Source organism: Myotis davidii, unplaced genomic scaffold, assembly GCF_000327345.1.
Source record: "Myotis davidii unplaced genomic scaffold, ASM32734v1 scaffold238, whole genome shotgun sequence".
NCBI classification, from domain to species: Eukaryota; Metazoa; Chordata; class Mammalia; order Chiroptera; family Vespertilionidae; genus Myotis; species Myotis davidii.
The window spans coordinates 9,870,618-9,884,826 of record NW_006293779.1 but is presented as its reverse complement, the minus strand read 5'-3'; the positions used below and the strand labels follow the sequence as shown (position 1 = coordinate 9,884,826).

Here is a 14,209-nt window from a genome sequence, read left to right as displayed (position 1 = left end):
AAACAATACACAGATAATGTATCATACAATTGTACACTTGAAACCTCTATATATGTATTAACCAATGTTACCCCAATAAATTCAATATTTTAAAAAACAGAATTTTAAAATGTACATTGATAAAGGAAGAACACTGGGAAAAAAATAGCAAACTGTTAGTTGTTTTGTACAGGTGATTTTTATTCTTTATATATTATACATTTTAAAATATCTGTGATGAATATATAATATGAATATAATTATAGAAATAACATACTTGTGTTTAAGAATAGAATGAGAACTTGGGAACTGAAAGAAAAATGAAAAGGCTCAATTAGTAAAGAAATATTAAACTTTTCACTCTATTTCCTACCAACCATTTCATAGTCATAACTTAAAGACACTAAAGTTTGCATTAAATTAAGGATCTGGACATTTGTTTCCTTAGAAAAATAATACTGATTCTCCAGAAGATTCTCAAACTATGTCTCCACTAATTCAAGCATTTTAATGGCAGATAATTAGCACCATTGGAACATACAGAAGTATTAAATACAGCAAGTTCTCTATATTTCCAGGTGAAACTTTTCAGCAGTTTTAAAAATCATTTATATTGATGATCGATCGGCTGCCTTATACCCTCCTAGTGGGGACTCCAAAACCTGGGTATGTACCCTGACTGGAATTGAACCGGCGACCTTTTGGTGGATTGGATGATGCTCAACCAACTGAGCCACACTGGCCAGGGTGAAAATTTTGAGCAGCTTAATGATGTATTTGTCCATATTCATTTGCTTGCAACTTCTCCAAAATGTCATCAAGTGGTTAGTTGTTAAGGCCAACACCATTTATTTTGACATTAGAAAACATACACACACTTTCAAACACTTCAATACAAAATAAAAGAAAATAATTACATTCCATTGTAAATAAATAAAAAGAGTAAAAATGTTTTCTCAAGTCTAATGTAATCTAAAACTCAGGAGTTCTTTTTTTAGAAAGCATGATATAAAGCAGTAGTCTTCAAACATTTGTGCTCATATGCCCCCTAAAATATTTAACAAATAAGTGGTGTCTTGTGCATATTTAAGTTATATGAAAATTTTCATAAGTTTTAGTTACAAAATACACTAGTATAATTTATGCTGTTATAAATATTGACTTTCTAAAATGAAATTTAAATCAATCTTTCAAATGTACCCCATGTAACATTAAAAGCATACTAGATAGATACCTAGTATTCTTCTAAAGTAAAATATTTAAAACAAAAGAATTTGTATTTCCTTTCTACTTTCTTCACAGAATTTTATCCATCTTTGAATCTCAGAAATCTTGTTTTTTAATATATTTTTATTGATTTTTTTTTCAGAGAGGAAGGGAGAGGGATAGAGAGTTAGAAACATGATCAGCTGCCTCCTGCACACCTCCTACTGGGGATGTGCCCACAACCAACATACATGCACTTGACTGGAATCGAACCTGGGACCTTTCAGTCTGCAGGCCGACATTCTATTCACTGAGCCAAACCGGTCAGGGCTCAGAAATCTTTTCTTGGTCACTCTGTTATACTTCTCTGAAGTAAACTTACACAAACAAGCATACACATTTATATTGAAATTACCTTTCAATTAAATTTCTTTGACCATAAGGCCCCAATTTTTTTTAATCATCTGGATTGAATTATCAATACAGCTATTATGAGCACATAATGGATCCAAACAACAACTAAGGTATAAATTTTTACATAAAACCATTACAAATAAAAGGTAAAGTTTAATTGGAAAGGTATCTCTCTCTTTTTTTAATATATTTTATTGATTTTTTACAGAGAGGAAGGGAGAGAGATAGAGAGTTAGAAACATCGATCAGCTGCCTCCTGCACATCTCCCACTGGGGATATGCCCACAACCAAGGTACATGCCCTTGACTGGAATCGAACCCGGGACCCTTCAGTCCGCAGGCTGACGCTCTATCCACTGAGCCAAGCCGGTCTCGGCTGGAAAGGTATCTCTTAATGGTATGGATTGGGGTGGGGGGAATCGTGTTTATGAAGCCTTGGTTTAAAAATCTGTTGAATTGCCCCTTTGTTTGAATCGTTCCCAAGAAATGCACCTTACAAAAATTCAGGCTACGTGAGAGGTTTAGGTAAAGTTAGGAGAATGGGGATACAGAGGTGAGAGAGAGGAAAAGAGAATGGCAACTCACCCCAAGTAGCATCTTAGGCAGATCAACTTAAGGAAGCGAAGGATTTGGAAACTGATCCTTGATAACATTCTGTCCGCCACCCCTTCACTCCCCCACACACATCCACTGTACCCCTGGAAAGTCTCTGCACCCTCCTCAGGGATCCCCATCACAATCTGAATGCCACTCCTCTAAGACCCCTAGGAACAGCGTTGCTAAGTTGAGCCGCACTAAACAAGTAATTTCCCTGAATCACAACTTCGACTAAAGAGCTGATCTTGAAAGTTTCTGACATGGTAACATGGTACATTTCAAATCTGCTTTTTGACGGCGTGGCTAGCCGGTGTTACAGCTGGGTGTTATCTGAGCGATCACACCCCATGAATCAGCTGACTCATTCTATGCATGGCCAGATTCCCTAGAAGCCATATACGGGCATCACAGCATAATAGCTGGATCTGTAAAGAAGAGCTCAATTGGGAGCAGAGACCGCTATGGAAAAACACGAGCGAAAGAAACAGGTAGCTTTTCCATGTCAATGTTAAATGGGTGAAATGGTCTCTTAAAACCGTTCAAAGAAACTCTCAGTTTACAAAATAAACGCTGTGCAGTCTTACTATTGCTCATCTTAAAACCTAATGAATAGGGAGGGCCCTCATCCTGTGAAATATCCTAAAATGTTGGGCTCATTGTCGTGCCCAGGTAGGTACAAGCTTTAAGCAGAAAAGCTGCCAGAAAGGATATTTTTGGTGTTCAGTCTCTGCAGATACGAGATGACCTTGTTCTGGAATGTCAGTGTGGCTTCGCACCCACAAACATCTCTTATGGAGGTGAGTCTTGCTGCTTCTTGAACGGCTGATGACAATGACAGGACATGAAATGCTGTGGTTAATTAGAAATCATAGCAAGTCTGGAAATCCATGATAGTTCCATTTTTAGGACTTACCTAAATGCATTTTCTGAAAGGTAAAAGGATATGGGAGCACACGCAAAGAGGACAAAACACTTTGGAATGTTAATGAGCAGAAGAAACTGAATTAGGAAATGCTGGGGACAAAGCTACAATTGTCGAAGCTGGGTGATGGCTATACGTGAGCTCATTATATTTTCTCTGTACTTTTGTGATTGCCTGAAATTCTCCATGATACAAAGTAAATTTTTAAAAAGATAGTGTAGCGGGAAGCCAAGAACGCAGAGATAAGACAACTAATCTTGTGATACTGTGTCCTCATTAAAAAATGAAAATGCGCCGAAACCGGTTTGGCTCAGTGGTTAGAGCATCAGCCTGCGGACTGAGGGGTCCCAGGTTCGATTCCGGTCAAGGGCATGTACCTGGGTTGCGGGCACATCCCCAGTGGGGAGTGTGCAGGAGGCAGCTAATCGATGTTTCTCTCTCATCGATGTTTCTAACTCTCTATCTCTCTCCCTTCCTCTCTGTAAAAAATCAATAAAATATATTTTTTTTAAAAAATGAAAATGAGGAAAAACCTCTATTTGTGCAGCCAAAATACTTCAAGGTTTAAAACTAGATAATTCCTGATTTCCTATGTGGACTCTTATTCTATTGAATTGTTTAAAATGAGAGTTCTTACCCGTAAATACTTCGGGTTTGGGTGGGTTTTTTTAATCTTTATTGTTGAAAGTATTACATATATCCCCTTTTTCCCCCGCATTGGCCCCTTCCAGCATGCACCCATCCCCCAGCCCCCCACCCCATAAACACTTTGGAACTAAAGTTGCATCGACATTTAATCAAAGAACCCGGGAGAAGAATAATGCTAACTCCTGTTTCTTTCTGAAGTTCAGTGAGGCAGCTATTCCTACTCAATCTCATAGCCTCTGAAATTGCTAATAGAAATAAGAATAACCTCCCAGGTCTGAAGTGTAACCTTGCAATGGAGCGGCACTACTGCCTGAGGACGGGCAGTGGGCCTTTGCTTACATGTTCTCCCACATTCTACAAAGATATGATATAGGGCCGGGGGACCAAAACACGCTTGATTAAATAGAATCTACCTACCTGTCCAAACCCTATTGAACCTTTTAGGGAAGGCCAGCTCAAATCCCATCTCAATCAATTAGTAAACCAGAATATAGCTACTGGATGCAGTACAACCCCATCCAGCATCCCAGTACAGAGGATAAAATTGGTACTTAGGATACTTTTTCAGTGTATGTTGCCTGAGAGACTCTAAGCTCTGTGAGGGCAGGGGCTCAGTGGGATGTTCTCATTAACAGATCCGATAGAAAACCAGACAACTTCGATGGAGCACAATTGAAAGTTGGGAGATGGACTCATTCACAATAGCAGTGAAAAGAATAAAAGATTTAGGAGTAAATTTTAACAAAAGAAGTGCAAGACTTGTACACTGCTCACTACAAAACATTGGTTTCTCTCCAGTTCCTTCCTCAGGACCTAACAGTACCCGACATGTAACAGTAGCTCCATGAACAGCTGCTGAACAAATAACTCAGTGAATGACTGGGCAAATGAGGTCAGAGCCTAAGCCATTATAAATCACATCGGAATCCCATTTTCCAGGAGTAAAAAAAAAAAAAATGCCCAAGAGTGATTTTGCTTTTTAATTTGAGAGAGAGAGAGAGAAAGAGAGAGAGCGAGGAAACCAGATCATGGAAGGAGTAGAATCATTTCATTCTGATGCCAAGTGGGAACCCCTGAGGAATTCCAACAGGAAGAACGTGCCTCAGACTCTGAGAGAGAAGAGCTTACTCCTAGGTTGTCCTACTGAATGAAATAGGATTAAAGGGCCAGTCTTTACCTGAACACGTCTTCTTGTCTTCATTCAGGGTGAAGCCAGTATGACAGTCGCAGTGGTAGGACGCGGCCCCATCACTCACACAAATGTGCTGGCAACCGTGAGAGCCCAGAGCACACTTGTCAAGAACTGACCAGGAAGAGAAACAGTCACAAATTACAACGGGAAACGAAGCGCAGACTTCTGGGAGAAAAGGCTTTGGTTCGATCCCAACAAGTGTCAACAGCAACAAGTCTCCCCTGTTCCACAAGAAGAAAGCCTACTTTCTTGTCTCATATCTCACATCCCCTCGCCTGCCTTTGATTGCATACACCCCTTTCCTTTTTTTTTCTTGCCCATATCTGGGGGTGCTGCTCTGTTTTCCTACCCGCAGCACTGGAGCTACACTGAGTCTTGATTATACTCCAGAACTCACCTACAGAACTTTACTGATGACCACCAATGCCTCCAAACATACATGGAGCTTCTTCACCACCACTAAATTATTATTAGGGACCCACCTACACATGGAGCTAAATTTGATGCTGCACAAAAAGGACTCGAATGATGGAGGGCCTGCCTTTGATGGCTTACAAAGTGGGACAGAAAGCACTGGCCTGCACACACACACACACACACACACACACACACACACGATGATGATGACATGTATGAGTCCGCCATCTTGTCTTTCTCTTCTACCTCCCTTTGCTATCTTGTGCCCTGCACCATGAGACAGTATAGCTTCATGTGATGAGCACATGTATCCCCGAGCAAGTACGTGGGTTCAAATCCTGGCTCTGCTACTCATTAGCTGAGTGACTGTGGACAAGTTAATCTGCCTGTCCTGTTTAGTGGGAGTATTGCAGAAGTAGTCCGCCTAGATTGAAAATTGCCCTTGATGTTTTGTGGGTTTTCTTCAATAGAAGGTTCCTTCATTCCACATCTGTTAGCTGAAATGTACATTTGTTTTTGTGTCCTTTTCCCAGGACTTCAGTGTTCCTGGCAGCTTACACTACCAAGTAGGATACTGGTCACGAATTGAGAAGTGCACCCCTCCTGACAGCCCTACCGCCCTGGACAAGCCAGCACAAGCCAGTCCCCTTGCCTGGTCCATCCTCCACCCTCCATCAAACTGTCACCATCCTCCAAGGTCCACCGTCAGTCCCACCACCTCTGTGTCGCTCATGTGGACGGAAAAGGGGCCACATACTAAACCTGACAAGCTCAGGGGAGGCCTGTGTGGTAGCCTTCCATACGCAGAGATGGAAAATAACCACATAGGAGAGTTTGAAATTAAAACCTTCTAACTAAAAGCAGTTCACGGTAGGTAGTCATGTTCTAGGGCAGTATTTTTCCCAACAAAGGTCAACCTTCACCTTAACTGAGGCTGTCCGTTGTCTTTTTGAATGGAAGATAATATGCCTGATAGCATGCCTTTGGAATATCAAAGTAATTCTTTTTTCCAGACCCCTCAAAGCACAACCACTGCACCAGAGTGGAGATCACAAATCCCCTCATTGTTATTATCATGCTAATGTTACTATCCTCTACCCACCTAGGGAAAAGAAGTATGTGTCTATTCCTTTTACTTGTATGCAAACGCAGAGATTTCCCCACTTGGCATTCTCCAGCCTCCCTAATCTATCACCACTGGACTTCATGTAACTCCCTTACGTCTTCCGATTCTAATGTGTAAGGTAAGTGGTGACCCCTGGCTGGTGTGGCTCAGTTGGTTGAGCGTCATCCATGCACTGAAGGGTCACCAGTTTGATTCCTGGTCAGGGCACATACCCAGGTTGCCTTCACTTACAGGAGACAACTGATCAATGTTTCTCTCATACATCGATGTCTTTCGGTCTGTCTATCTGTCTCTCCCTGTCAAATCAATTTTTTTTAAGTGGTAAAACTGCCATTTTCTGGAGCATCTTCTCTACCCACTGAGATTCTGCTTCCCAGCAATTGTCAGTTTGGCACAAATAAATTCATAAAAATTCTTACAGGTTTGGACGTTTCTTACGTTGACACTGACTAGAGATAACAAGTGGACATGGCCTCCATCCCCAGCCCTTAGTTACCATCAGTCCCTCTCCTGGCTACTTAGTCTCTGCTTACATTTTTTTTTTGTCTCTGCTTACTTTAGACATTGGGTCTCTTTGTACCCAGCCCGTAAAGAGAGGCAGAAACTTATGCTTTATATCCGAACAGTGCTTAGCAGTCCTGGGGACAAAATAGGTGCTCAGTTCTCTTTCATTGATCCCATTTTTTCACAGAAGAAATTGGTGATAGCCATTTCCCTTGATCCCTCTTGTAAAGGACACCCAATATATCTCCTCAAGGGAGAGGAAACTATACATCAAATCTAAAAAAAAATATGCCAGAACTAAACACCACCTGGAGAGCTAGAAGTTTCTCCTAGGAGTGTTTTTACATTATAAATGCCACTGTGTTCTGCCAGTGCGTTTAAATCAAGTTAATGAGGATTGGAGTTCGGGCATGGGCGCGCTAGCCAAGTCTCAGATGCTTCGAAGATTGATCATCTAGAGAGTGTCAGGGAGCGACTTGCCGCAAACTTACTGGAAGATCCGTGTGGGTCTCATTCAGTCGTTTACAAAGTCTCCTTTACTAACATGATCCAGCTTTAAGATTAACGCCACAGAAGAGTTCAAAGCCAAGTTTTAATTGGAAAAAGATCAGTTCAGCCTATCACACTAAAGAGTTCCTGTCCAACTGACTTCCTCTAAGGTTTCCCATTTGCTTTACAAGCCCCCAGTGTACAGAGCTACAAAATGTTCCTGGATGAGGACCCTCCATTCACGGAGCTTTCCTCATATCCCCCACTCCCGACCCACTGCCCAGTCACTTTCTGAAGTCATCCCTGTTTGCTGACTCTGCTGAGCTCACTGCCCTGTCAGCGACGCATGCCTTAGTCTGCGAGCACAGTAGAAGGTCTGCAGCCTTACTCTTTAAGTTGCCTTGAAGAATCTCTCTCAGGAAATTGCAAGTTGGTTTCCCTGCCATAGAAAGGAGCCAAGTGTGAAAGAGTTTGTTGAGTGTGCCTTACCTGAGCAGGTTTTGTTATCTTGACTCAGGGTGTAGCCCTCGTAGCAGTCACAGTGATGGGACCCAGCTCCGTCGTTCACACAAATGTGCTGACAGCCATGTGTCCCTAAAGCACATTGATCTTGAGCTGCCAGACAAAAGCCCAGGAGAGAAGAAATTCAACAAAATAAAAACATTCGCTATATTACGTGTATACGGACATTTCATTTGCAGCCAGAACATGTCAGAAGCAAACCCCTTTCAAAGGCATCAGTTCCATTTGCTCTTACAGGAAGCCAGCTGAGTTCAACAAAATCCGACACACACAGTACTCATTCTTCTACTTTCCCAACTCCTTTTCAGAACCATCTAGATTGAATTTTTATAGTCTAAATATATCATAAAATGCTTTCTAAAGCATTCTTTTTAGGTTTATTTGTACTTTACTGAATGAGAGCAATACCAACAGTTGGGTAGCTACTTATACTAGATTCAGAAAGACATAGAGTTTGAAGAAAGTGTAGTTATAAGTGAGGAAACTGAGTCCAAAGGAGACCCACTGACTCAGAACAGCATCAGAACTAAAGACCCAAATGCACTCAGTGCATTTATTCTCTGAACTGCCATGAGATTTTTTTAATTACTCTTTTTCTTTCTAAACTTTTCACTTTGAAATAATTTCAGGTGTATGAAAAAGCTGCAAAAATGGAACAGAGCGGTCCTGTTCTTCATCCAGTGTCCCCAAATGTTAACATATTAAATAATCATAGTGTAATTATCAAAACCAGGAACGTAACACTGATACAATACTATTAGCTAATCTATAGATTAGCTCATTACTAATCTAACTAAGCATTCAAATTTTGCCAATTATTCCACCAGTGTCCCTTCTCCGGCCCAGGATCCCACACTGCACTAAGTTGCCCCGTCTCTAGTCTCCTCCAATCTGTAATATTCCTGCCTTTCGTTGTCTTTCATGACTCTGACACTTTGTAGGGTATCTCTCCGTCTGGCTTGGTCTGATGTTTCCTCGTGATTCTGAAATTTTAGCAAGAATACCACAGAAGCGCTCCTGTGGCCTCCGTACACGGTGTCAGGAGATGCGTGATGTCACTCTATGTCCCTGCTGTGGATGTTAACTTGGGTCACTTGGCGAAACTGGTGTCTGCCAGGTTTCCCCACTACCCCACTATGATTTCCCCTTTGTAAGTGATAAGTATCGTGGGGGGTGTTATTTGATTTCAGCTGACTACATTGTCTTTAGCCTTCGGAAAGGACTGGTAGAGCTGGCACAGAGAAGGAATGAACAACTCTCTTCCACAGGCGGGCCGCGATACATACATACGGCCTTTCCTACATTTTCTCACAAGACCTAGAGGTGGGAAAAGCCAGGGTGGCAAGAGAGGAAAACAGATGAAGTTTCCCATCAGTGTGACCCGCCCTCCGCCACTGCTCACAGTGCCAGGCAGACAAAGAGGTGGCAGCAGTGGAGCCTCCTTCCCGCGTACCTGCACACGCTTTCCTGTCTTCCTTCAACATGTAACCTTCGTGGCACTCACAGTGGTAAGAGCCAGCTCTGTCGTTCACACAGATGTGCTCACATCCATGAGTGTTCAGAGCACACTTATCGATGGCTATCAGAAATGGTCAGGACGCATGTAAACACATGGAAGCGTGAATCAATAATTACAGACCATACACAGATGCATGCACACACACATATGCACACACGCACATACACACATGCGCAAACACAGCTGTGGGCAGCTCAGCACAATAGGAAAGCTACGGGGCTGGAAACTGGGAACCAACTTTCTGGTCTCGGCTCTTTACTCACAGCCCCCAGGCCTGGGTGAGTCTCCCTTCTTTGGGTCTTAATTCATTATCTTTAAAATAAGTAAGTTAAATGAAATGATCTCTAAATTTTCTTCCCCTCAAAAACTTCTTCCCAGGATTTAAGTGGGCCTAGATCTCCTTCTTCATTGCCTGGTGTGAGTATTCCCATTCCCCATGAGCGAGGCCCTCTCTACGTTTTCTTCTAGACCCCATGAGCACTACGGCCACAAAGAGGAAAGGGTAGCTTTTCATGTAAATAAATAAAATCCATGAAAAATTCCAAACCCTCAAAAGGACCAAGAATGTTGTACCATCATAGGCTGATTTATGCATTCCCTCACTTTTCTTCTCATTTTCCTTTTGCTAAACAACAATACATCAGCCAAAAATCAATTAGGAGAAAAGCACAAGGCCAGGCCGAAACCTGGAGAGTAGGTCCCCGAATCTAAGTTCCGTTCAGCCCCCATCGCGTAAGCAGGCCTCACCTGAACAGGTCTTCTTATCGGCATTCAAGACGTACCCTTGGCTGCACTCACAGTGGTGCTTGCCGTCCCCGTCACTGACACACACGTGCTGACACCCATGTGTGCCAAGCATGCACGGGTCCACTGCTGTGCAAAGGAAATGGACAACAGTCAGTTGACGACAGACACGTAAACATTTCAGGTACTTTCTCCCAAGTCAAAAAGACATCGCTCTCTGGTTTCTTTCCGATTCCATCTTCAGTTCACTGCCAATTTTGACTATTTGTTTCTGTCCTGGCTAGAAACACCATCCTTAAACTAGTCATGTTACTAATTTTAAATCACAGATCTTATTGTTAACTTTCGAAGAAAAAAGAAGGAGTGCTTACAGATCTCCATTTATACAATGGAATACTACTTTGTTAAAAAGTTAAAAGAAGAAGAAGGAGGAGGAGGAGGAGGAGGAGGAGGAGGAGAAGGAGGAGGAGAAGAAAGAGAATTCTTATGGGTCAATTGGATAGTCATTCAACATATCCACCTACCCATGAAAAAAAAACTTTTGTTTCCCTAAGCCAGAAACAGGGGAGATGATCATGTGTTTCCTGAAGTTCTATGAGCTGACTGTCCCATTGCCGCTGGAATCTGGTTTCTGGGGGTTCTACGGGGTGTGTCTAAACAGAATTCATACACAGGCGCATTCCTCTAGGCCTAGAACTCGCTCACACGTGGGCATATATGAACTTAACAGTGGGGAATGGCAGTGCAGGTAACTGCCTTCTGAATAGGCAGCAAACTTAAACATAGGCAACTTCAGGGCCTCTGATATCAGTAAGGAGAATGAACTCTGTCGCTATAACACAAACAGGTAAAAAGAAAATAAACTCGACTCCATCAGCTAAACTGCATCTCCACCTTTTCCCTTCTAGAGCCATTCATATGTCATTGGCTTGTTTTCCTGGTGAGATGTTTTGGATGAAGACTCGGTGAATTTAGTCATTTCTGTTGGAGGGGGCTGGGAACCCTGGGGCAGGTAAGCAGCCTCCACTGCTTTGGCAAGAGGACAAGCCTCATATTTTCCCAAGAAGAGCCTTTTCATGGGATGATCTTTCTAGTCCGTGAACAACAACAAGCTGCTTTTGCTCCTCAGTCTTTTCCCCAGAACAAGCAGGTCCTTTGTACCAGAAGGAAAAGATCGCCGCTCACCACTTATTACTCTATGGCCGTCAAGCCCAACCCCAGGTGCTGGTTGTGAGAGCCAACTTTGCCACAGACCAACGTCTCTCTGGCAAGCTCTCACCCACCCACAAGCACAGGGGGTCTTCCTGGGAGAAAGACGGCCATTTTCCTTTGGGAAAACCAATAAATGCCAAGTAGATGCCACCAAAACCAACGACTGCTTGTGAGCGAGAGCCCAGTGTCCTGGGACAGGAAAGACAAGGGGATCCCAGCCAGGTCTGGCTGAGATGAGGCCAAGCTTAGCTCCAGACCAAGCTTCATCTCCCATTTCCTGACGGACGGGTGATGGCTGAGTTTCCCTTTGTTTAGATATAGAGTCTCCTTGAAATACACGGTTGTAATTATTACTTCACTGGTTTGTCTCATCCCCACCGCCAACCTACTGCTTGATGGTAGGGAGGGACAAATTGTGTCATCAGTGGTCAATAAATGCCTGTTAAGTAAATAAATGTGGAATAGGTTATACAGCAAAAAGTATCTACATTTTAAAATTCACCTTAACTAGAAATTTGTCTACACCAGCTTGGGGACTTCCATAGGGGGCTCCAAAAGATTATCTCCAAATGACAAAAAATAATAATAATAAAGCATGATGATAGATATAGATGATAGATAAAAAAATGAGTTTGAAAATAAAATAAAAAATATAGTATAAGTCCCACATTCAGAATTCTGATCAGTGACTAATAATAAACTCCAGCCTCAAATGGATTCAGATGTATGAATGTGGCTAATTCATGCTAAAAATTCCGATTTCAAACTCCATCGTAAAGGAAGAAATGAGAATGACAGTAACAGAAGGATTTAAAAAAAACAAACAAGCCCTGGCCGGTTTGGCCCAATAGATAGAGCGTCGGCCTGTGGACTGAAAGGTCCTGGGTTCAATTCCGGTCAAGGGCACGTACCTCGGTTGTAGGCTCCTGGGGCATGTGGGAGGCAACCAATCAATGTGTCTCTCTCACATCAATGTTTCTCTCTGTCTCTCCCTCTCCCTTCCACTCTCTCTAAAAATCAGTGGGGAAAAATATCCTCAGATAAAGATTTAAAAATAAAATAAATAAATTGTTATTGTTGAAAGTATTACAGATGTCCCCTTTAAAAAAAATAATAAAATAAAATAAACAAGCCCTGCTCCTTCTACCTGTGAAGTGAGCTGAAATCCCAGTCTCCTGATTCCTGATCCTGTCCCTCCATGAAGAATAGTCAGAGAAAGAAGTGAACCTCAGAGCTGGAGCATCACTGAATGTCCACTCTGCCTGCCAGTTACGCTGAAGCAGGCTGCCTGGCCCCCGCCTGGACACACGCGGGCCCTGTCTTCTGCAGGAACAAGAGGAGTTCTGTAAACTCGAGACATGGTAAACGAGAGAAAATATCGGGGGAAATGCAGGGGTGGGCAGGAGGGAGGAGAGCAGTCTTGTGTGTTTTATTTTTATTTTTCTCTGACCCCATCAGGGAACAGCATGATCATTTACCCAGGATTATTTCCAGACCTTCCCATTTCTAATGCAAACATGGAGATTTTAGGAGCAGTCCAAGTTATATAGAAGGCAGCTCTATATTCCTAAACCAACAAAGTGTGTTTAAGTTGGTAATAAAAAAAAAAAGACACAAAAAGCATTGCTTCTATTTAAAGCTTTCCCTAAAATTTCCACCCAAAAAAAAAGAAAAAGAAAAAGGAGAGAATTCTTTCTTTCTTCTGCTTCATAACGTTTGACTATAGCATCCTTGCTAGTGGCAGCGACTTACCGCAAAAGGTTTCCTGGAACCTAGAGGACAGTTTCTCGATGACCCCGTAGGTCTCCACGTAGAACACGTGCTCGTCCAGGGGTTCGCTGGCCATCATCCTGAGCGACTCCCTGTCCGCCCGGTCCACGCCCACCGCATAGAGCTCAATGCCGGCCGCCCGCGCCCGAGCCGCCACCTCGGCCACCTGGTCCTGGGGCCGCCCATCGGTCACGATGATGGCTACCTTCGGGATGTTCGAGCTGGGTCCCCGGGCTCCCGCCTCCACCGTGAAGGCTTTCTCCATGGCTGTCTGGATGGCCAGGCCCGACATGGTGCCTGTGGACAAGGGCGCGATTCGCCCCACGGCCTGTTTCAGGGATTTCTTGTCCAGGTGGGTCTGGAGATGGAACTCGATGTTGACGGTGCTGGCGTAGTTCACCACTGCCACCCGCGTGTCCGCTGCCCCGATGTCCAGGTTGTCGATTATCCGGGAGACAAAGGTTTTCACTTTGGTGAACTCCAAGGGCCGTACACTACGAGAACTATCGATGATAAACACCAAGTCCAGTGGTCGGCTCTTGCAAAAACCTGCAAGGAAGGTGTGGGGAACAGAAGTGACTAAGCAGTGATCTGACCACAATCAGAAATGGAGCAATTCCTCACCCCCAGCTCTGAGGCCGGAGGTCAGTCAGGGCAGCATCCGCTACCTCCCAATGGACCACTGTCGGCTACCTTCCCCATTCCCCAAGACCGTCTCCCTTTGGATGTTGAGAGCCCCTAGGCCTTCCGAATCCCCTAATGAGAAGTCACACAAGGCTGTGAATTACATCATTTAATTTTCCCACTAGGGCAGTGGTTCTCAACCTTCCTAATGCCGCGACCCTTTAATACAGTTCCTCATGTTGTGGTGACCCCCCAACCATAAAATTATTTTCATTGCTACTTCATAACTGTAATTTTGCTACTGTTATGAATCCCAATGTAAGT

The 14,209-nt window shown here is 43.2% G+C and overlaps 1 protein-coding gene across 1 annotated transcript; it reads right to left on the bottom strand.

Moving 5' to 3' along the window:
- Window positions 1-135: 135 nt before the first annotated feature.
- MATN3 (matrilin 3) lies at window positions 136-13,963 on the bottom strand. Its single transcript, XM_006767602.2, has 8 exons — window positions 13,930-13,963; window positions 13,244-13,810; window positions 10,283-10,408; window positions 9,470-9,595; window positions 7,984-8,109; window positions 4,944-5,069; window positions 2,908-3,018; window positions 136-800 (listed from the first exon to the last, which is right to left on the bottom strand). The coding sequence occupies exons 1-8, from the start codon at window positions 13,961-13,963 to the stop codon at window positions 745-747; spliced, it is 1,272 nt and encodes a 423-aa protein (XP_006767665.1). The 3' UTR covers window positions 136-744.
- Window positions 13,964-14,209: the final 246 nt, after the last annotated feature.